Genomic DNA, 24,242 nt, shown 5'->3' with positions numbered 1-24,242 from the left:
TGACTCTTTTTTATTAAACAAACTAATTAAAAATTGTTAACATAGAACATATTAAATATTTTTGTTAATAAAATGATTACTAAAATACGTTAAAACGCCGCGACTCGAATTCGTTATCAAGAAAAGAACTAAAAACTTAGACTTTATCTAGCTTAGTGTCAGAGCTATCGGTCGGCATGTGACCTACCTACTGCTTATCAAAAATCACATTCAAATTTATATTAGGTATTTGCTATGGCTATATCTATTGGTTGACGTAGCATCGTGTCAACTTAACAACTCATGTATTTATCAATTTATATTTAATTATGTAAACATGATGCCGATACGTTAAAATAAAAATTCAGTTATGTACTAACATCTGAATGAGAAAGTTACATAAGAAAAAAACAACAAGCTAGAAAAACCAAGTAGGGTTTTTCTTATAATTTTAAATCATGGTTTTCAAATCAATATGATTTTCGCTTAGTCCTTAACAAACATCTAAATCTGTTTTACTTATCTTAAGACTTGTTAACAAGTAGTAATAAAAAAGACACTTGAAATGTACGAAAATAAAAAAATATATAAAAAGCGAAATAGGGAAATTTGTAATAAAAATGTAACGTTATAAAACAATAATTAATTTAATATAAATTTTAATAATTTAAAAAATCAAACCACAAATTAACAATAATTCAAAATTATAATAATATCCAAAAACAAATTAATATAAAAAAGACATCGTTCGAATAGTAACATCTAATAACCTCAACTATGTGTGCGATAAGGTATCAGGTAGCCTAGGTCTTTGATAAAAAGCTAAATTTACAAAAAGTGCGATAAGTCGGGGCTATCAGCGGCCGTGCGGGAGGCGGGAGCTCTCATTTATTCGTTATAAATAACAGTGGGACTCCACTGCTGTGTCTCATGTAATCATTTATATTCGTATCTCTATTTTGTTAAATAAAATGTAAGAGACGACAATATTTTATGTTCTTTCCATTGTCAAAACATTATTAAATTTAAATGGTACTGTGTACAAAATGTAAATACGATATTTAATTTTTATTTTGTACTAATGGTTGCTGCAACTTCGTCAGTTCAAAAAAAGTAGTCTGTAACATGCCTCCATGCATCAACTACCTTCACGTTAAAGTCTTGTCAATATCACCTCGTCAAATGTACAACATATCATTCATAGTTCTTAATTCTTTCACTATGAAAAGGTGACATATCTTTTTTTCACAATTTTGGATTAAACACATAACGAATGGAAATAACGGAGGAAAAACTATCTTTATTCTATACGTATTTTTATCCCAAAATAATTTTCTTGAATCTTTTTATGATAATGATTCCAATGACGTATTTGATAATTTAAATATAGATTGCAAAATATAAAATAAATAGCAATCGCGGTATTAAAAAGACTAAATGAGTGTTCGTATGTGTTCTTCAAGACTGTTCTATGCCAAATTTCATCGAGATCCGTTGAGACGTTCTGGTGATACCTTCTAACAAACATCTATTCATTTATCCAAACAATCACAATCGTAATTAGAAGAAAATTCACATTCATAGTAAGAATCTCTCATCTCACATCTCTATACTAGTATGTTTTTCTTTTAAATAAAATATTAGCAGATTTTTTTTTGTAAATTTACTAATATTTCTTTTACCATTCCAACTAAGCTCTAAGCTTGTGCTAGGATATGGTTTACGACAATAGTCGAATGTCGGGATTCGAACTCCCGACCTCGTGATCGGAAATCTGTACCCTTAACCATTAGGCTATTGACGCATTATATGCAATTTTGAAAGACTTATTTAAAAAAAAAACTTGGCGTGATCAAAAAGTGACTCTTGTATTCAAAGATATTCCTATCTATACTTTTAACTAAATGTAGGGGATAAAAATATGTTCCAAAATAATTGTAACACATGTGAACACTAATCATGTGACAGAACAATAATATTAGTATATTCAATCCACTAGAAACATTACTTCGTATTTTAAATCCAATAATCGTTAAGTAAGAAGCTTCTGTAAGAGTCATATTATCAGTTAATTAAAAAGCTTAATATTTCTATGAATTATATTCATAGAAATATTTAAATTTAAAACCTTTAAATTACATTATACACATACGATTGTATAGCTGTCAATTTTTATTTGCCAACATGGTTTAATTAATAAAATTCATTGTCATTTTCGTCACATTGACGCATACTTTAGTGCCGTGTTTTGTGGATATAGAGCGAATTCTATTTATCATAGTTTCTAAATTGTTATCGCAGCATAAGCTGATAAAATAAAAAAAAAAAAAGAATTTGAGGAGCGCACAAATTGATAGACGGTTTGGTTCCGTACAACATTAAAATAGGGAACAGAATAATCGTAAAGTATTCTACCTTAAAAATTTACGCAAATTTTAACACACATACTAAGATGCACAGAAAAAAAGGCTCCAATCAAATAAGTATTGAAAAGTGCTGAATTACGATGAAATCTTATAACACATCCTCAATCACATAACGATAACAATTGTCTTAACATTCCTCCCTTTACTTCGTATTTTCGATTATTGTTTTTTCCTTTTTAATTTTTTATATCGTGAGATATGTTATCCTTTTTATTGCTAAGTTAGCTGAAATTATCATTAAAAATCTTAAAAAAATAACACTTATCAGAAATGGTTTATTTAACCACTTACGGAACTCTAAAAGATTCGCTATCAGATCTATAATGCAAAAGATAATGCATATGTTATATAATGTTATCGTTTCTATTGCAGTAGTAACCTTCATTCAAATTACTCACTTGAAGTCAAACTATTAAGGTCTAATTTGGCTTAACAAACCAAATAACACAGTACATAGAGATCTAAAGATATTATAAAAGGGGTATATAACGTAAATTCTAATTTATAATATGAGTAAAGGTGCGAAATAGACAAAGACGTTTTCAATAGACGACAAAGACTGATAGGTTTTTGACTAAATACGAACAAAACGGCCATTTTGGTGTTGAAGCGAGTTTTTTAAGCCGTAGGGCTAAGTTGTAAGCGTTGCGTTACGTACTTACAACGATACTTAGAAAATTTATAAAAAAAAAACTGTAGTGGAACTGAAAATGTTAAACAAAACTTGAAATGTACAAACCAAAATTGAAACCTAATTAGTAACCTATGTGTTAATTTCAAGCAACAGAAACATTAATCAACCAGATTATGTTCTATATCTGTGCAAAATTTCATCAAGGTCCCTTGAACCGTTCCGGAGATACCTTGTAACGAACATCCATTCATCCATCTAACATTTCGCATTTATAATGTTAGTAAGATTTTTTTGTACTAAAAATATAACAATTTAGTGTAGTATATTTTTTATAATTGCATTAGAATAATTTATAGAGCTTAAGCTGTCAACGCTATCAAATGCCCGCATGAGGTAGTAAAAACCAATTTCAGATAGAGTAATTCTAAGCGCAGGACTGCAGGATAGAACAATATTATAACAATAGCTAGATATTTAGCACACTTAATAATAATAAAAAAAAATCTATCTAAATGTATAGTCTGTAGGAATATTTGTGTTGCTAAGTTTTCGCTTATAAATTAAGCCACATCCAGTTAAGAGGGATCTGCTTTTCATACGCTATGAATAGTAAAAGGATTTGCTACGTGGTGGAATAACATGATTTAGTGTCGTTGATAGAAATCGTCACCATTGGGGTGTTTGCAATAGACGTAGTCACACGTCGCTCTACCCCCAATATTTAGTACACTATTAATTTAATCCCTAGTCATCTTATTAATATTATTAACATTTAATAATTAAAAAAACGTTTGATTTGGTTTCAAAAAAGCAATTTGTAATTGTAATAAATCTCTCTAAGCCTTTACAAGGTTTAAAAGAAAAAAGATAAAGACAAAATCCTAGGCTGCGCTTATTAACTTGAACACATTATAAGCTTTTGCCCTTTTGTCAATTCTAAAGGTCAAACTTGACAAAAATTTCATCAAGAGCCTTCATAAACTAATTCTTTAAATAGTTATATAAAACTATTCTAGAAATGAACCCAGCTACAGTGTTTGACTACTGAGCAACGAGGTCATGTAGTTATTGCACGACCAAATCATTACAAAAGAATCTCAAAGTCGACATATTTTAATATGCCAAGAAATAACTGGTTCATATATTTATTGATACCTAATTATTGTATGACGCATAGCAATAAAAAACAATCGAACGAAAAATACATAGGAAAATTTAGGTTTAATGTAAAATATATAATTATTTAACCGTTACAAGTATCACACGTAATTATTCATGTAACTTTTATTATTTGCAAATTTTTAGAAACATATTCAATAATATATCATCATCATCATCAGCTCTCTATACGTCCCCACCGAGGGGCTCGAAGTCTACCCTAAGTTAAGGGTGATTAGGCCATAGTCAACCACGCTGGCCCAGTGCGGGTTGGTTGACTTCACACAAATCATTGAATTTCTTCTCAGATATGTGCAGGTTGCATCACGATGTTTTCCTTCAAGTTGAGTACGTCGGATAAATGTTCATGTGTAAATCGGAAATCGAAAACACATTGGTACATGGCGGGATTCGAACCCAGGACCTGCAGATTGCAAGTCAAGTGCTTGACCACTGAGCCACCGACGCTCTTAATAATAGAATAATATAAAATTGATTAAATAAATTAAATAATTAAGTAAAGATAAATTATTGAAACGACACTATTTAAGACACCATATGTAGCGTAAAAGAAATGAAAATCTTGTGATTATTTTGGTTCGACTCTACCATTTGATTACTGCCATAATGAAAATACATCAATCATTGTGGTCAGTTTATAAATGTTTCCACCAAGGTCTAGGTCGAGGTCAAAGTATACTCTAGTTAGGGATAACAAGACCATAGTCAACCACACTGGCCGAGTGCGAGTCAGTTTTCACATATTTCTTTTGAATTCCTTTGCCAATATTTGCAGGATTCATAACGATTTTCCCTTTAAAAGCCTATCTCGTTTGTTTGTTAACCTTAATTATTAAGGGGGGAAAAATATAAATAAAATATTTAGGTATATAATTTAATGATATTTAGACAATGACAAAAAATACAAATTCGATATCAAAGATAACCAGCTCACATACCAAGTGGTAATTCGAGGAGCATTGTTTGCACTCGGTCACTGGGACCTATTGTCTACGATTTGTTGAAAAACTTCAGACCATAAGCCGCACGATTTGTACCGTTATGTAACACGCACCACGACTCTAAAGCATAGGGAATAAGGGCGTTAATCCTTTGCATCGTCGGTCGCATCGCATCGAAAGCGATTTTCAGAAATACATTAGAACTATGCGATTCTTTGTTGCATAATTGCAGCTGTTTTCTTGTATCAAATGTTGTTTACACATTAACACACCTTTACAACCCCGTAGTTAAACGGTTATCTGTACACCCAATGGGTAATTACTTCGATTCCCAAATCTTATGTCATTTATTCTACTTTTCATATATCGATATAAGTTAAGACAGAAAAGATATGACACAAAAATAATTACGTAAACATTAAATCTCCAAACTTTAAAAGTTATTTAGAAATTAAAAAAAAAAATTGTTGAACAGAAGTTAAAGATTTTTAATAAATTAAAAAAAAATACATTTTGTAATGTTTTTTATTATATTTAATAGCGATGACTCAAGCAAAACCGAACTCTGGCAGGTTACAAAAGATTTATATATTTTTTTTAATACAATCTGTCATCTTATTTTTGAATAAAAATTGTAAGAAATATAATTTAAATAATCTTCACAAAAACAACAATATAAAGATAATAACGAATCTTGCAAAACTTAGAATTAAAGAATTAAATTGGAGTAGTAAAAAAATGTTAACTCTGGTTATTGTAGAATCATAGCGATAATTAAACCCTATTACTTTCTTATTCAGACCTTTCATAAACTTTGCGGTGAAACCATAGAAAAAGTATATTTTTCCTGCGTTCAATAACTCTTATCGATCAGAACTTAATTCAATACTCTTTTGTCTACGATTACAATCCCATTTCAAACTCTTGAAAATTTTATAAATTCGCAATCGTCACACAATAAACCGGCCTCGGGGATTTGAACAGGAAACCCATACATAAGAAAACTTTTTGTAATGGAAACACGACATTTGTTCTTAATACGTTTGCTTTTAAAAGTTTCTTGTTTCGTTACAATTTAACTTTCTCATTCTTAACAAATTAACAATTTCAATGTGCGGTTCATAATTATTTCTGTCGTAATGCTAACTAAGTATAGTTGCTTAGGCAATTAAGTAGGTGTAGGTAATGTCTTACACCCTGTATTATTGCCTAAGAAACTTAAATTGGTTAATTTATAAATAACACGACCAACTTCAATTCTTTTAATACGTTTTCAATCCTGATTAACACAACAGGCACAATTGCAACACTTTGCTTCTTTTTTGCATCTGTAAGTCATAAAAACTTGACCTTGTTTTAGGCGGGCAAAATTATCATCTAAATCTTTACAAAATATAAGCCTTGCCTCTTAAGGAAGGGTCCTAATCGCTCAAAATATTATATTTACCCGACATATCTATGTATATTGTCTATCCCTGCCATAGTTAGTACACTTCAGACGACTCACCGCTTGTAATGAAATATACATAAAGACATATAGAGCTTTTGATAACAATATCTTAGCACTATTATAGTGTTCCTATTTCTTGACATTAAAACAATTAATTATAATAAATAAAACATTATATTAAAAATCAGGTCAGAGACGATAAAAGTAAAGCATTGTCCACTTGTTTACAGCACGAGTTATTGTGCACGCGCCCTAATTACCGCGTAATAACAAACTAGACAGCGCCACGATAATGTGACGGATAGCTTTCTATTTAAGGACATGCCGACGTTGACAATTAACTTTTTAAACAAACATACTTTTATTGATAAGCTACCAGCTATCTGAATACTTAACTTATAAATAAACTTAGATCGTAAACAATGCCTCGACATATAATTAACTCGTATCTTTCGTTCGCAGATCGTCAGTCCGAACACATGACTCCATAATCCGTGCGACACAAACGATATCATAATCAGACAAGATGGTGGACACACAGCATTTCTGTCTGCGCTGGAACAACTACCAGAGCAGCATCACCAGCGCCTTTGAGAACCTAAGGGATGACGAGGACTTTGTCGACGTCACCCTCGCCTGCGACGGCAGGAGCCTCAAAGCTCATAGGGTCGTGCTGTCTGCATGCAGCCCTTACTTCAGGGAGCTCTTAAAGGTAACGTCTATAAATCATTATACTAATTTATAACTCATCTGTATCTACTTAAAGAAAATGTTATAAGAAAATATATAAAAAATATTATTTAGTCTTAGCATAAAATAGGTAAAAAGTTATTTTAATCGACAATAGCTATTGCACCAGAACATGAACAAACATTTGCGCAGGTGAAGAATATTTCGTCATCAATACATAGATATAGACATAGAACTAAGTATCTACTTAGTTTTTTGCACTATATTTAAGTAACAATAATATGATTTAATACTGACTTCTGGTGGCACTCAATCATTTCTATAACTTTACGATTTAAGAAGTTTACCCTGACGATCTTGGCTTAAGTTTTTCTGCACGTTGCGTTGATCATAACTTTAATAGTAATGTTAGCGAGTGTTTTTGATATTCTGTAAGGTGTGATACGACCTTCATATGATTAGAGCCGAGCCATTCGTATATCAGTTAATTTCTGTATTAGTATCCCTAGAATAAGCCGGTGCGTGGTGGTATTTTAAATATCTGATTAATTATTTCGCAGTCGACGCCATGCAAGCACCCAGTGATCGTGCTCCAAGACGTGGCCTTCACGGACCTGAACGCGCTCGTCGAGTTCATCTATCACGGCGAGGTGAATGTGCACCAGCGCAGCCTTTCCTCCTTCCTCAAGACCGCTGAGGTACTGCGCGTCTCCGGACTCACGCAGAATGATGACGCTCAAGGGGTAAGCAATTACTTTCGCCATTATTATTAAAATTATGTCATCCTCTTATTCATAGAATCAAACGTTGTATACGTTACACATTTAAATGTCGAAATTTCATATATCACATGTGAAGTAAAGGAGCTACGCGAAACGTAACCTATGTCGCTACAAACGAATACTCTTTGATTTAAAAATGTTTTATGTTTTACTGTTCAACAATGATTGAGGAAACCATGTACTGATCTGTTGTGAGATGTAGCATGGAGTAAGATTGTAACACCTCATAACTTCCGCAGCCGCTCCTCCAGAACTTAACACGCGCGGCAGCCGCGGCGGCATCGTCCCCGCGCACGCCGCCGCATCCCGTGCACACGCCGCATACGCCACACACGCCGCACACCCCACACACGCCCGGCTATACCGACAAACTCGAGGAAGCACTGCTATCGCACCCGCCAGCCGCCGCTCAGGCTCTGCTGCGTCGCGCCCCACCGCCGCCGCGTCGCATCAGCCGCTCCGCCGACAACTCGCCAGACGTTATCAAACGCATCCGTCACGACAACAATAACGACCAGCCGCAGATACACGCCGCCGATTTCTCCACCAAGAACCACTCGATGGTGAACAACGCGCGCGCACACGACCAGGGCAATGGGAACGGCATCTCCAACTCTTCCTCCTCGCCCTCCCCACGCCTCGAGGACGTCAAACATGAGCCCATCGACATGATCTGCGCCTCCAACGCGGACCTGGACCGCAGCGCTGATGATACACCGCCGCACTCGCACCACCGCTCCATGGTAAGTATAGCAAAACTTTACATTAAGCGGATTTTTTTTGTATAAAAATGAAATTGACTGGCTGGCTAGTTTATAACGATGTTATCATAAACCATAAAATATAGTTCTGTTTATATTCTCCAAACCGATACGTTTGAAATTCAAGCTGTCAAAACATAATAACCTCGTCCGCCGTCGCTTAATTGTCTTGACATTGACATTACTGAGTATTAGAAAGAAGTCTAACGAACTAGATACCTCTACCCGGAACTCGGCAAGTGTCCGGTGACACCCGCGATTGTTATACCATGGTATGCTATCCATAGTGACAGACAGACCGTCTGCGTTATTAGATAATGGACTTCGTGACCTTATAACTATAGGTAAAAAGTATAATAGGTATCTGATCCTAATCTTTTTTCAAAATTAATTAAATTTAATTTTCCTTCATTTTTTTAAGGTCATATAATAACAAAGTTCTTAAAAGCTAGGGCCGATCATAGAGTTTGTAGGAAGGGTAACATGACTTTAATACCTACATGATTGTGTCTCAGGGCGGGCCGCCGTCACGCGGCAGCTCCGCAGATGCCGACGACCGCACGCCGCCGCCGCAGTTGCCGCCCTCGCCCTTCATCCCGCCGGCCGACACCAAGCTCTTTGCCCCATCTAACACTTACAACTTTAGCATGGCGGCTCTCACTGAACATTCATCTTTGGCGGGTAACTATACTTATTTTTTACTTTCATGGTATGTTGATGTTGTGTGTTATTTATGTTGAAAATTTATGTAATTATAACAAGGCTGCCTTCGTCTATTTTTTGAGTTTTGATTTTCCGTTCAAAGATTTTTTTACCTTATAATTTTCTGTCATTTCTCGCGACATCAAAAATTTCACCAACAACAAATAAACATACTCCCTGCTTAGGGACATAGTTGCAGCTGCGCCTGAGTGGAATTCAGTGTATCTGCCACTGAATTATTCTTCCCTATGGTATGTGAGTGTACTGGCAAGTGCCGTAAGATGTAAAGCGACATATAAAGCAGCTGTGTGTCCTGGTTGCAGGTCTGCCGAGCCCACTGGCGCCCGACGGCATGGCGAGCACGTCTCAAGGTGAGTCGCGGCTTCTCTAGCAGCAAATTTATTTTATGCATTACCTACATATATTGAAACAAACGATATTTTTAATGCACTGTCTGTCGTATGCCACCATCACCGCTTCCTCTCTGCTCTGTCATTATTAGGTTTATATATCATAATTAGGTTTATATTTACAAAAAAATGTATGAGGCAATATCACGTGACCTATATATATATATAATCTATGTACTATATCTATGTATATTCATCCTCCTAACCTATATTTATATATATGTCTTCATTTTGTGCTCTGTGTTCTGTATTAATGTTAGCTTTTGTGTTTTGGTTCGATGTACCGCGTACTATCCGTTTTCATTTGCCAGATCGTAAGAGTTTCTGTTTGTAAAATGAGAATCGATCATTGAACCAAAACTCAACGTGGCGTGCATGTTTATTGTATGTAACTAGTTTAATGTAATCGTACAAGGAAGATATGCCAGCTTGTTTTATAGATGTGTCTTAAAGTATATACACTAGGAGATACCCCCTCGTTCCCATTATCCAATTTTAAGTTTCATTTTTTTTTTATTTTTCAATGAATTGGTTTTCATTATAACGTGTCATCTGATTTGAAATTCATTTTTGACGGGAAACAGCAAAAGCACTCGTACCATACAATTGGCTGGAAGTTAACGTGTCGAAAATACTATGTAGAAAAAGAAACAATTGCGAGAAGACGAATCCGAAATTAGTATGCGAAAAATTGACCGACAAGAATCGTATAGCATAATAATTGTATTCCGGTAATGAGTTATTTTCTTTAAACGCACGATGGATCCCATGAGTCATTCATGTTTCTAAAAACAGTTTCGTATTACTCTTAATCATTATTGTCTTGAGAAATATAACGATCGGGACATCCAAGATTGGACAATGGAATTTTTAGTAATGCTCACCCGGTGTCGAATTATATTAAAAAAACAGACATTCAGTCTCATTGAAGAATACTAACGCTTTTGTTCGAGAAACTCGAGCGCCGGCCGGAACCGCCGCCGCGCGACGCTCTGTTATGACAACGGCAGACTTAATTCATCACAAACGCCGCAGAGCTTTGCTAAGCCGTATGTAGGTCGAGCTAGGACACAAAAACATATATGCGTACTAATATCGCTTGGCATTATTTACGGCGCGGAGGATGGCTATCATCAAAATGTAAAGGGGGGTGGCGGTGCTTACAAATAAAAATAAAACAATAATCGAGAGGCAGCGATAAAGAGAGTGCATTAAAAGTGCGTTCGGAAGCTTCCACCGGGCTAACTGCTTGTGTTGTGACCAGGTGGCGCCCGCACCCCCCAGGAAGATTACAGATGCGAGCCCTGTAACAAGAGCTTGTCCTCCCTGACGCGGCTCAAACGGCACATTCAGAACGTTCACATGAGGCCCTCGAGGGAGCCCGTCTGTAATATTTGCCGACGGGTATACTCCAGCCTGAATAGTCTGAGAAACCACAAGTCGATCTACCACCGCAAGCAGCAACCGCCCTCCGCCACCGGACAGGGCCCCTTCTACCCCGTCAATTGACGCCCGTCACATCCGTCGCCGATTACGTTGCCATTCGAAGAACTAAAGCTGCCATCCTTTACCACCTAAAACGCCATAGTCTTGCCCTTAGAAAATTGTTAAGTTTAGGAAAAGAGATTTGTAAAGCGATATGTTCCTAACATTTGTACATAGCATAGTTTTACGTGTACTTTGCATGCGCACCGCCAGGCTACTAAATAAAACCCAAGGCAGGCGCGAGCGTACCGCGCGGCAGCCCCGGCGCCGGCGCGTTACGCTCACGCCCCTCTCTGGAACCAATTGGAACTATAATCGGTACACGCATAACCACCAACTTTAAATTTTAATTGAGCGCATTAGTCAAATTCGATTGATCACGTTAAATTGCCTCTACAAGCCATATCGGTTCGCTAAATTGCCACCTAACAGAGTGGCGCAAAATCGTGCCAATTGGTTCCGAACGAATGGGACCCGTTGGAGCTTCGCAGTGGTGTTGGGACCTATGGCCCCGACGTGGGGGTCGGTTGACTAATGCGCTAATGTTGGTTGTTATGTGTGGCGCAGTGGGCCCCCTGGGCGCGGGGCACCGCTGCGAGGTGTGCGGCAAGCTGCTGTCCACGCGGCTCACGCTCAAGCGGCACACGGAGCAGCAGCACCTGCAGCCGCTGCACTCGGCGCGCTGCAGCCTCTGCCACAAGGTCTTCCGCACGCTCAACTCGCTCAACAACCATAAGAGCATCTACCACCGGCGCCAGCGCGCGCTGCCCGCTCTGCCCGCACTACCCGCGCAGACGCAGCCGCAGAACCTCACCACGCAGGACCCCAAGCTCGCGCACAACATCGACTTCTACAAGTTCAAAGACCACTTCAACGTCTAATCTCAAACTTTACAATCAATCGCAATATCTTTTTGAATTTATGTCTTCTTTTTAATTATTAATATTAGATCATTTTAATATATCTTAGACGATTTATATTTTGAACTGGACCGTGGTCTTGTTGTAAAAGTTGCCTAATGATTCTATTTACATTATTTGTTTAATCTTTGAACTGTAGGAGTGTATGTATGTTGGCGCGGGGACTTACGTGACATCACAATTAGTTATACCACATTCCAAACGACGAAAGAGAGGATGAAGTTGGACGATTTAAAGTTTAAATTTTTTGAGAATTGTTATCAAATCGTGCCACTTTCACGTCCGCAAGGTGCAATACTGCGCTGCGGTATGTGATATATTCCTGATTTTTACACTATGTTAATGTGTGACAATAAGGCGAAGAGAAAAATAATATTTTGAGAAAAGAGAAAAATCTTGGTGCTGTAAATTTATATATTAGGCTTAAATTTATAAAAAAAAAAGAGAAACAGTGTTCGTTATAAGAAACAAAAGAGGCATATTGTTTGAAACATTGTGTTCATTTTCGGCGTTTTGCAACTTTATTTATTCTGTATTTTACCTTCATGATCTCACACTTAGATATTTATACGAGATTACTAAAAATCTATTTAAAGTTAATTAAAAAAAAAATTATATACACAGATATATAATTGGCTAATGAGGCTTTCAAATTTATATTTTATTTAGGTGTTTTCTTTTTGTTCATTGACTAAGACTGAAACAATCGGAGAAAACATAGCACCAATAGACGACAAGTTTCTTTGGAAATGACCCGCGGGCCATTGTCACTCAACCACACACACACACAAACACACACATACAATACAATACCAGTATACCAATACCAGTACCAACACATAACCTAGACAGAAAGTAAAAATCCACCGAACAATACACATACCACAGATATAAAAAAAAATCTTTTTTTTTTCAAAGTCGACGTAGTTTTCATTTTATTTATTTTATTTTATGGCTTCTCTTTCTAGTCGACTATATTTTGTCTCTGGCTATCTTTTTATATTTTTTTTTGTTATATTCGATGCACAGACAGAAGGATTACTTAGCAAAGTAAATCGCAAAGTGCCATTTATGCAAATGAATTATGGCTATTTGAATATTATATATGTTTTTATTTTTATTTAGTAAAGATGTTTAGTTACTTTTCAAGCGTAAGTTTTAACGCACACTTGTGTTCGTTTCTATTATTTTTTTTTATTATTTTTTTTTTATCGTTGATAATTCTTTTCACGTTTCTATATTTAAATTATTATTATCTGTACTCTATTTGAACGGTTATTACGTTAAAAATTTGTTGCTATTACGTTTTAAAATTATAAGCAATTGACGTAATAATGATTAAAAAAATAAATTAAATTGTAGATGATAACTATTAAATTGTAATAACTCTCAGTGTTAAATGTTCCTAAATTTGAACAGTGAATATTTTTCCTTTACGACGTCTCGCTTGCCATACATAGTGTTAATCGATTTTACTATTGCAAACGGGCATTTTATATACTAGTCTAGATTCAGAAAGCTCACATAAATACTACATAGATTATAAAAAAAAATTACGATAGTGTTTTTCATTCGATGTACATCGCTTTTCTCTCGTCTCCACAGCGCGTGTTACATAGACTTTGTGTTAGATAAACCTGTACAGCCAATTCCTTCCGTTTCTCTATGTGCTTGTAGTAAGTCAATGTCTCCTATATCTTCTGGATCTAGACTTTCGCGTTAATATTAATCCATATGTAGATTTGGTTATATATAATACATTATATGTTTTCGTTACACAACTATACTCTACATATATAGTTCAATTAACACATCACTACATATGTATATCTATCCCGACTCATATTGTCGGATAAAAACTATTGTTATTTTTCCTTTTTTATTTCATAGCAATAAGAATTTTTTTAATCTAAGTGTAAATGTAAAACATAATTTATTGTAACGATATACACTTTAAGTAATTATTAGTGCCTGCTTTACATAATTATGATTGTGTTTTTATTTAAAAAAAAAGACATATTTTGCGTGATCTTGTAAAAGATTTAGGAGTAGTGTTCGACACATTGCCTAGAAGGTAACGGATCAATGCTAATATACATTTAATAAGAGGCTTCCTAAAATAAAATTTAATGCTATCTGTTATAGGGTTTACGTTGTTATTACTAGATGCATAAACGCTTAGCCATTACTCTTTGTTTAGTTATTTGATAAGCTTTATTATAATACGTTTAACTGATTGGAAAGACTAGTGATTTGGTGCTAAAACGGAACGTCGTTCGTGTTAAAAAAAATTGTTAAGCTAAAAGAAAAAAATCGAAAAAGGAAATCAAAATTTTTTCAAATTTTTCGCAACATTCCGTGCTTCGAGAGAATGTTAAATTTATTTGCAACAAATTGCAAACTTTGTAAGACGTAGAATTGTTGTTTTATTTTTCGTAATTTAGATAATAGTTTTTACTGTTTAATTTGGGTTTGGGAATTAAGTTAGTTAACTATTTAGATGTAAGGTTAATCTGAATAGATAGATGTTAGCATCTACCTTACTTTACGATTACAGGGATGTGCTGCTGAGTGTAGCAGTACGATAATTATTTGGCTAATTTCGTAGCTAAAAAGATCTTATGATGTTAAATTATTTCTTTTTTGTTCATCAAAAATGATTTTGCCAAAAGTAATAAACGCTATAGACTGATTAGACTAAGTGCCCGTTTCAATTGTACACTATTAGGCGTATTTTCTAGATTAAAAATTGTACAATTATTTACTAAATTAACTAGTGATTTTATATAAAGAAAAAAAATCAACAAGTCGGAAGCGTTTTTCGGGATTTTATCAAAATTTTGTTTTGTGATTTTTGGATCTTAAATTTTTTTTATTTATATCGTAGCTGCTAAGTTAACGGGATCTCAGAAGATCTTTTTGATCTTCGTGGGTTTTAAAGGGCGATAACTACACCGTGTTCTAGGAAGCAGAACACATCCCTGTTGAAACTACATTAGTTAGGATCTTAGCAAGTTTAAGACTGTTTCTGTGACCTGTTTAAGTTTTTTTATCTTTCTAACGTGTCATGGTACGCGTTAGGTGCACGCGAGTGTACCGCGCGCAGTGTTCGATGTGTTCTTATACTTCTTGTTGGCTATTTTACCTATTTTATAAGGAATCTAAATTAATTTATTGGTTGTTGTATTGAAATTTTATTTTTTTTCTTCTTAAATTATTATACTGTCCTTCGATTTGTTTTTTTTGTTGATAATTGGCACTTATAAACGTAATGCAGTCCATTACTCTATTTGTGTTTGAAGACGTGCCTAAATTGATTTTATTATTTTTTGTCTTCCATTCGTCGCGATGTTTTGAACGCATTGGAACGATGAAATGAATTATTGTAATCATTTCATATATTAATATTAGTATGTAAATGTGTCATCGTCGACCTTCAATCAATGGGCTGCAAACTTATAAACAAACTTTGTTTACATCTTGCTGCATATGTATACCTAAATAGTTCTTTCCCCTTTTATAATTTAAAAGTAAATAAATACTTGACGTAACTACTCATAAAATGTAATTGTAATCGTTAAACGGAACTTCATAAATCCTAATATTGATGATAATGGCGTTTTTAATAAAAACAAATATACAATGTCGATAGTTTTATTAATACATCCCTATTAATAAGATTTGTGTATGAACTTTTCAGGCAAAGGTAGTTACAGAATTGTGCTTCTTGTAGTATTATGTACTAGTGCACTGTTACCTACTTGTTTTATATTCTGGCAGCGCTTCACAAACCTGGTTTTTCTCCCGCAATATCCGCATGTCATTTGTTCTAACACATCACCGCCCACTGTAGCTTCGCCATCATTTATATTTTATTTTGTTTATTATTTCTTTATTTAATTTATTATTTTTTTAAAACACTTTTTATTTGATTTTTTTTTTGGACAATAAGATCAAATCAATTAGAGACCACTAAAGACTAGTAGGTTCACATGAGACATTTTGTTTGAGCGTCCGGGGTACACCCCCATATTTGTTTTGTTTTTTTCGATTTGTTTGCAGGTAAAAAGTTATTCTCCTGTTCGCTTTGCGGGAAAGTGTTATGCTCAAAGGCATCTCTGAAGCGGCATATTGCGGACAAACACGCCGAGAGGCAGGAGGAGTACAGGTGCACGATTTGCGAGCGTGTCTATTGCTCGCGCAACTCCCTGATGACCCACATTTACACCTACCACAAGTCGAGGCCGGGGGACACGGATCACATACGATTTTTTTAGTGACTACTCGGGCGGAGTTGGTGCGGCGCGCGGCGGCTCTCGGCTAGCAAAGAGAACCTCCAGGCCAACCCGCACCCGAGCGCCGTGCTTAACAGCACTCACAAAGGTTAGACATGTTTATAGACAAACTCCGGTAGGACACGTTAACGAAACAAACATCTAGATCTAAGGTCACATTTAAGGGTCCTTTTATTTTTTTCGTTTCGGTTTTTTCCTGATTAATTTTTTTTTTATATTTTTTCCTTAATTTAAATCCCAAGCCGAAGGCCCCTTCCCATCGGGTGTCGCAGTTTTGACGTTGTTGTGTTGCTTGGAGCATGCTTCTATCATTTTTGTTATCACGTGTTCTGTGTCATTGTGGTTGAACGACTTTCTTTAAGACTTTGAATATATAAAACCTCGTGATTATTGTGTAGTTAGTAAATGTGTACAGTGCATATTATTAGTATTATAATTAATAATTATTAACCTCATACATATTAGGTACCTATTATAAAAGTATATTATTCTGATATGCCTTTGAATCTCGACCTGTCTCTTAACGTATCGCAACGACTGAGGATTAACACATTTGAACAACAATACGTTACATTGGGACAGCACAGATGATCAAAGGGAGGTCATTTTCAATTTGCAGCCGTGCCGCCCCTCCGCATGCCTCCGCCGACCGCCGGCGGGATCAACGAGCCGCAGGAGTGTCCCTACTGCCGCCGGACATTCTCTTGTTACTATTCCTTGAAACGACATTTCCAAGACAAGCACGAGCAGTCGGACACGCTGTACGTGTGCGAGTTCTGTCACCGCCGGTACCGCACCAAGAACTCGCTCACCACGCACAAGAGCCTGCAGCACCGCGGCTCCAGCGGCATGCTCAAGCGGCTGCTCAAAACCTCTGCGCTGCATGGCGCCCTCGCGCCCGCGCCGCACCACCTCTTCGACCTGGCCGCCGGCGACCAGCTGCCGCCCGGCCTGCAATGACCGCAGACCATGGCCTGAACCGCGGCCGACTCCGCCGCCCACGCTGCCCACGCCGCTCGCGGCGCCCATGCGCCCGTCTTCCGGTACCCTCGCCTCGCCGCGCCGCGAGGGTCCCTGAAGCGCGCTTCTGGACTCGGACAAGAAAGGGATAGCATATATGTGCAATATACGGACAATGCCAAAACTTTGCAGGATGATGCGGCATTCTAATGATCAGTTGTGTATTATAAAAGTAGTAAAATATTGACGTTAGTTGTAAAATTACATGAACAGTATTCGCGCCCGGCCGCCGCGACTGCCCCGGTCTCCAGTGCTCGCTGCGACCGACGACGCGACGTGCGGACTTCGCTCCGCGGACGACTCACGAGGTTCGGCCATTTTCTAGAGGAAATGTTCAGTGTTCAAAATGACAATGTAAATCAGAGCAATACTAAAGTATTAATATTTCTAGTACTGCCAAAATAATATTGCCAACTGTATTCTAAAGAAAAAAAATACATTTTTTAAAAACAAAATTTTCGAAGAGTATCTAGTGTCAAATTAGATTCGATATCTGTACAAAAATGAACGTACAAATTTTAAACAGTAATTTTTAAAAGAGAAGATTCAAAAGAAATATTTTTTAAGAGAACTTTTTTCGGATCGCCAAATCTAAATTTAAAAAATACAGATTATTTAGAAGATAATAACCAAAATTTTTAGATAAAAAAGTATTAAAACGAAAAAAAAAAAGAGTTGATGTTGAAAAAAAATGAAAGACTTCTTGGAATCTGATTATGAAAGTACAAAATTGAACGTCTGATAACTATTTGTAATCTATGTGCGTTTTGCTTCTATATTATTTATCTGTTATATTTATGAAGACAGTTTCCCCGCGCTCGGCAAATGTCACAAAACGCTACGAACATTTTCATAAAATCTTTCCTCCTATAGAGTTGAATCGGTTGTGCCAAAAAATTTAATATTTAGACGTTTATACAACAAGATCGCCTGTGCTCGTGAAACTGGCTTCGTTAATATAAACTTTAAGGCAATTAGGATTATCATGATTATATAAGTAGCCGTGCCTTCGTCTTCGCGCCATTCATATTGGTCTGAAAGAGTTTCCGAACCGGGAAGGAATGTGCTTACAGTTGGCAAACGATTGGATTTCTGTCAAATTTGACATAACGGAGAGGGAATATTTCTTGGGGTTGCCAGTTCACCGGCCTCCCCAAGATACAGGGTCGAGGCAAGTGGAGAGAGAAATGTGCGTGGGTCTTCGAAAAGCGGTAATAAATTCGACGATCGTATACGTGTGCATGATTACAAATCATGAATTTAATAAAGTAAACGTTTCTTCTGTATAAAATTTATGTAGGCATTTAGGTATTAATTAATATAATTATATTTAATCTGTATCCATTTTGGGATTTCTCTCTATGAGTGTATAGTGGTTCTTATTTAAATGTCGACCAACGTAGCGGACGTCAAGTTATTGAAAATTTATTAGATTATTATTATTATTATTATATTATTCTCAAAATTCTTAGGATCGACCATAAGATGGCTGCAGATTGTATAAAAATATTTTTATTTACTTATAATTGTAGGAAATTGCTTGAGTACCGCATTCGGCAAACAGATTACGATATACATACATATCTCTCCAGGGTGTACACTAACAATAGAAGTTAATGATGAAATGAAAGGAGGAAAATGTTATAAATGCAACATATCACACAAATATAATAAATCTATAGTAACGCTTCGCATGAAGTAAAAGTATCCTTAACACCGTGATAATTCACAAAGCCAAAGAAAAATAAATGGGGATAATATTTTGCCAATATGCATTTATATCTAGTAGAATAAAAACATTCTGAACAAAGAAAGGACAACATTTAGATTGTATCGTGCCATATCGTTGAAGTATATTCAGAGCCGACGACACATATCGCCCCGCCCTCACTCAAAGTGAGCATCCAGCGCCTCGGTCGCTACACTGTACTGGACAGGACTAAATCAATGCATCTTTTTCAATGCAATCCAGTTTGAACTGAAAAATATTTTCGTTTTTTGCATTTATTTTTCAACGCTAAGGTAAATGTAAGCTTTTTTTTTAATTGTAAGATATTTGCAATTTCTTTTTCGGAATGTTATATATTCGTACTTTGTGATATCATTTTACACTTTTAATGTTATTTGGTAGATTTCCAAATAGTTATATCGGTTAAGATATATTTTCAGTTTATCATCAGCTTACGGACTAGGCTTTGAGCTTTCCTAGCAGAAAACGAGGTACATCCCCGGGATGAAGCGCGCGTACCTCCGTTTTTTCTAATACCTCAATATATTATTTTGTTTTTGATTTTTTTTTTATTTCAATGTTGATACTTACCGGCTGTTTGAATGCCGATATTTATATGAAACTAATATCGGTCCGGATATAAACATATAGTATCACTTTAGGGAGCTTAGAAGTGAAAGGCAAGCGGGTAGAATGAATTGTAAATATGTTATAAGTTAGAAGTTAACACATAATTAAAGTATCGTGGCATCGTTTGGGAATATACGCCTCGTGATATTATTAACTAAAATAGTAAATAGATAAAATCATTAATGGAAAGGATTTTTATATATTCTACTAATGGTAATTAATAGTGAAACTTAGACTTAGTCTTTCCATAACGTTTTAGTGTTTGCGTTTATTGTTTTCGCTGTGCAATTTATTTTGTTCGTTCGGCTGTTTGTATGCTTATTGTTGATATCTGCGGTGATACAAAGCTATCGGATTAAGTTTCCCACCATTTTGTTGGTTAAAAAAAAATTTACGTTACTCAAAATTTTGATCTCAGACTAGCGCTGCGAATTACAACTAACATCGGGGACAGCCGTTGGTGATTGTTAATTAGGTCTTATGTGTTAAGTTTGGATACGTGTCGGCAAAATTATTACAATCGCAGCAAACTTTGGATTTAAAAAAGAAAAACCTCCGCAAACCTCAAATACGGCGAAACAATAACAATAATAATATTTTATATTTTGCAATGTATACCAAAATACTGCATTTTTAAATAATAAGTTAATAAGTGAGAGAATTTTTTTTTTAATTAAATTATAGCGTCTTCTTTTTAAAACATATTTTCTATCTATAATTTCGCTTTTTTTTCGCCCGATTTTGTTGCAAAATACTTTATATAACCGTCTGTGTTACTAAGTAAGGTAATGCACAAAATAATCAACAACGGGATGCCTTCATAACAGTACAACTTTAACAATAGCCTACAATAAGTAAATATTATAAGATACAGGTAAATCTGACAGTATGCGGATAAAAAATTGTTTCTGTGTCGGGCAACACCGAGCGTCATCTGTCAATGTCATTACTAAACATTAGTGTTGCCTATTCAGGAAGTTTTCGCGATTATTTTTGAATTTTTGTCTCCGAATGCAATTTGCTTTTACAAGATAAACAGAAAGATAAATTTTTTATCCACATCAAGCCAGAAAATCTTATAATTTCAATAAGTTTTTGTTGAATTTTACCGTTAAATAATGTTAAACTGCCACATTTAATTCGTTCAATATTGACGGTAAATTAATTGAACATTTGTTTTTTTGTCTTGAAACGAACAGCATATTTTGTAAATAAAATAATACGATCATCATATTTTACTACACACGTTCACAAACTGTTTCACAAATCAAATCTTGCTCTTTTAAATCTAAGTATTACCTCTAATAATATTAAGTATTACCTCCAATTTTAATCGTTTAATTTTTAAAATAAACTTAATGTAGCAAGTAAAGCCGGCTGGCCAGCGGTCCACTGCAAGAAATTATTATAATATTTATTTCGATAAATGTAACGTATACGGGGTAGAATAAGTTTTAAGGGATTGAATTATCGATAACTTAGGTTGCGTTCAGATGTTGCGAATGTGTCTCGTTGCTGCGCACGCGGCACATTCGATACATGTGGATGTAACCTTGTTTCTAGCAGTGGTCGCGCTGGCCATCCAGCAATTCAATACCTGGACGAGTCAATATACGTGATCGCTTATATTTATGTAAAAGAATAATTATAGATATTGTGAAACAAAGCTATACTATATGTTAATATAATAGTTTTTCTCATACACACATTATTTTTGTTAAACCATTTCCATATTTAAAATGCAATAGTATTTATTGTCTGTAATTTTATTACTTCCGGTAATTTCTGGTAGAAGTAAAATTATAGACAAAACCAGATTACAATAGTTAATTATATAAAATAATTTTAAATTACTCGACCGAAGAAGCGTGAGCCGTTTTTTAAGAATCAAACGACTGTGTTTAAAGATTTTACTTGTTACTGAAAATTTTGAGTTTATCGTTTTTTTTTTTAATTTTATACAACACCTTGAGGGCACAAGGATTTGTTTTTCAGTACATTTTTAACGACTTTCCCTCAAAAAAATGCTTTTTCAGTACTGATTATCGTTATGTATAAATAATTATTTTATGTTATTTTATGTTTCTACTTAGAACAAATGCCCAATGTCCAAAAGATCTTTACAATAATAAGTCGTTTTATTCTTAAGTCAATAGCTTTAATATATACAGTATCTTCCAGTCTTATATAAATATTATATATACCAGTTCTAGCAATAGTTTTCAGTCTGCCATAGTACCTCAATAATTATAACATTTATACGTATGTAAATGTAACAATAAGCAGAATATCGCTAATCGCTCCTTCAACTTGTAATAGCAATGTTATTTGCAGTATTTTACTTGTTAAAAGTTATCGTTGTTTACATTCTACTATAGTTTACTCGAGCTCTACACAAATCCCTCGAATTTTAACGCCACAGATTATGTAAGAATTACTTATTCCTTCATTCATTTTTCTAATTAACTTCCTTTTAAAATATCCTAAACATTGTGTTATCAGTCCAGAAAAAAATTTGACTGATTCATAATTAAATTTCGTTCAGTAATCATTGAAAGCTTGTCGTTTCGTTTGACTAAAATCTCAATTGATACTCTTATATATAAACTTTCAATGAGAATTCGTTTCATATTAATTCCCAATACATTGTTAAATAGTGTTGATCCTCGTAAGAAAGCATGAGCTTACTCTACATTATAGTAATAAAATGGTTGTTGTTAATGTTATAGTGAAGGTCGCGTCAACACCGCGCCGGCCGCTCTCTTACCTTACACTAAATAGTTACATAAAAACAAATAGTTCCGTAACTCCAAGTGCACTTACAATCTCTATATAAAAATAAGTATTATTAACTAAGTAGCCGCTTCTTCGGTCGAGGTGATGTCGTTGATAGCCACTCTTGCAGCAACTAAATAAAAGTATTTACAATTTATTCACTAACATACAGTTATATTACTAGAAAGTAACTTTTTTATCTACAGATAATAAAAATATGTGGTGCGATTACGCTAACACAGCCGCGACTAGTGTGAGATATTTTTGTAACTTGTAAGTATCCAAATGTAATTGCCTCAAATAGTATTTGCTGTGACGTCAAAGAACTTTTTTTTTACTTATAAATAATTATGCAATGTTAACTTTTTATATTGAAAAAAGCGGCCAGTTTTAGCGTAGTCCCATCGCCAGTTTGTTACGCTTTGGTGACACATTTTATACACAGAAATATTTTTTTATGAAATCAATTTATATGTGAATGTTAATTAAGTGGCAATTCTAATTTTAACTGCACTATATTTTTGCTGACACACTTAGGTATAGGTTTTTGTCTTTTTTTTCTTAATTTAATGTATGCACGATCTGCGTTTTTATTAGCATCGATTTTCTTTTGTTAATTTTAAGATTCCCTCGCCTCGAGGGGCGCGTACTCTCGGCGGCGTGCAGGGACCGATTGCATATTAACTTATTGTATTGTTTATAACGGCCGCCGCGTCTGCCGAACGTACGCAGCCCTGGGCGCTTTACTATGCCTAAACTAATATTGTGTTACTATTATGTCAAAGTTATAGTTTGCCATCGTTGATCAAAGAGGATGAAATATGTTTTAAATACATTTAGTTAAATGAGTTTTGTTATACTTTTGAGGTTCGGAAAATAAAGAGAAAGAGGTGTACAAAAATGTTTCATAGTATTGTGTATTTGGTCAATAAGGTTTAGGTGTGAGAGCCGCGACTCGCGGTCGCGTAGAGAGGTAGGACTCCTTTGAGAATTGTTGTAATTTGTAACATCTATCTCAATGAGGGCACTTACAGTACTATTGTTAGTGGAAAGTCGATTAACGAACTGTTGACGGTTCTTGACAATTACTGATACTCTACAAATTATTTAAAAAAAAAGGTCGCATCGTTTTATACAGAGTGTTCAAACATTAAATCTTGCCCTGAACTTGTATGTTTTTGTTAGTAGCGAGAAATTAATTAACCAAACATCCTATATAGCTTCTGTTTAAAATAATGTTTGTAATTTAGATTTGTTATTTTATATCAGTAATTGTCGGGTTAATGAAGAGTGTCTCTACTTGTTTTGATGTTGTTGATATATGTGAATAAGGAATCAATTCGGGCTGCGCAGTACATATCAAAAGTCGGATGAACTTAGTACTATAAGTATCTTCGGGTCTGACGTCACGTCGAGGGATATTCGGTAGCAATT

General features: G+C 35.1%; 2 protein-coding genes across 6 annotated transcripts in view; both read left to right on the top strand.

Annotated features, from left to right (window-relative positions):
* Window positions 1-16,735, top strand: part of br (broad-complex core protein) — an 81,290-nt gene extending 64,555 nt beyond the window's left edge. For 3 of the 5 annotated variants that reach the window (XM_013314738.1, XM_013314740.1, XM_013314741.1), the window contains 6 exons: window positions 7,072-7,321; window positions 7,860-8,042; window positions 8,321-8,824; window positions 9,358-9,523; window positions 9,868-9,915; window positions 12,007-14,293. In XM_013314738.1, coding sequence (XP_013170192.1) covers window positions 7,136-7,321; window positions 7,860-8,042; window positions 8,321-8,824; window positions 9,358-9,523; window positions 9,868-9,915; window positions 12,007-12,320 — 1,401 coding nt within the window. In that variant the 5' untranslated portion in view covers window positions 7,072-7,135 and the 3' untranslated portion in view covers window positions 12,321-14,293. Of the gene's footprint in view, window positions 1-7,071; window positions 7,322-7,859; window positions 8,043-8,320; window positions 8,825-9,357; window positions 9,524-9,867; window positions 9,916-11,218; window positions 14,294-16,421 lie in introns of those variants that run through there. The other 2 variants (XM_013314743.1, XM_013314742.1) reach the window with 2 other exon arrangements.
* On the top strand, window positions 16,640-18,257 carry LOC106119596 (zinc finger and BTB domain-containing protein 18-like; the record flags this gene model as incomplete). The annotated part of the gene is made up of 2 exons (XM_013314638.1): window positions 16,640-16,742; window positions 17,274-18,257. Coding segments are annotated over 2 exons (444 nt in total), but the record flags the coding sequence as incomplete, so codon positions are not given.
* Window positions 18,258-24,242: the final 5,985 nt, after the last annotated feature.

Source organism: Papilio xuthus, unplaced genomic scaffold (assembly GCF_000836235.2).
Source record: "Papilio xuthus unplaced genomic scaffold, Pxut_1.1 DF827135.1, whole genome shotgun sequence".
In the NCBI taxonomy this organism is placed as follows: Eukaryota; Metazoa; Arthropoda; class Insecta; order Lepidoptera; family Papilionidae; genus Papilio; species Papilio xuthus.
Note: the sequence above shows the minus strand (reverse complement) of the source record. Positions and strands in the feature narration are given on the sequence as shown.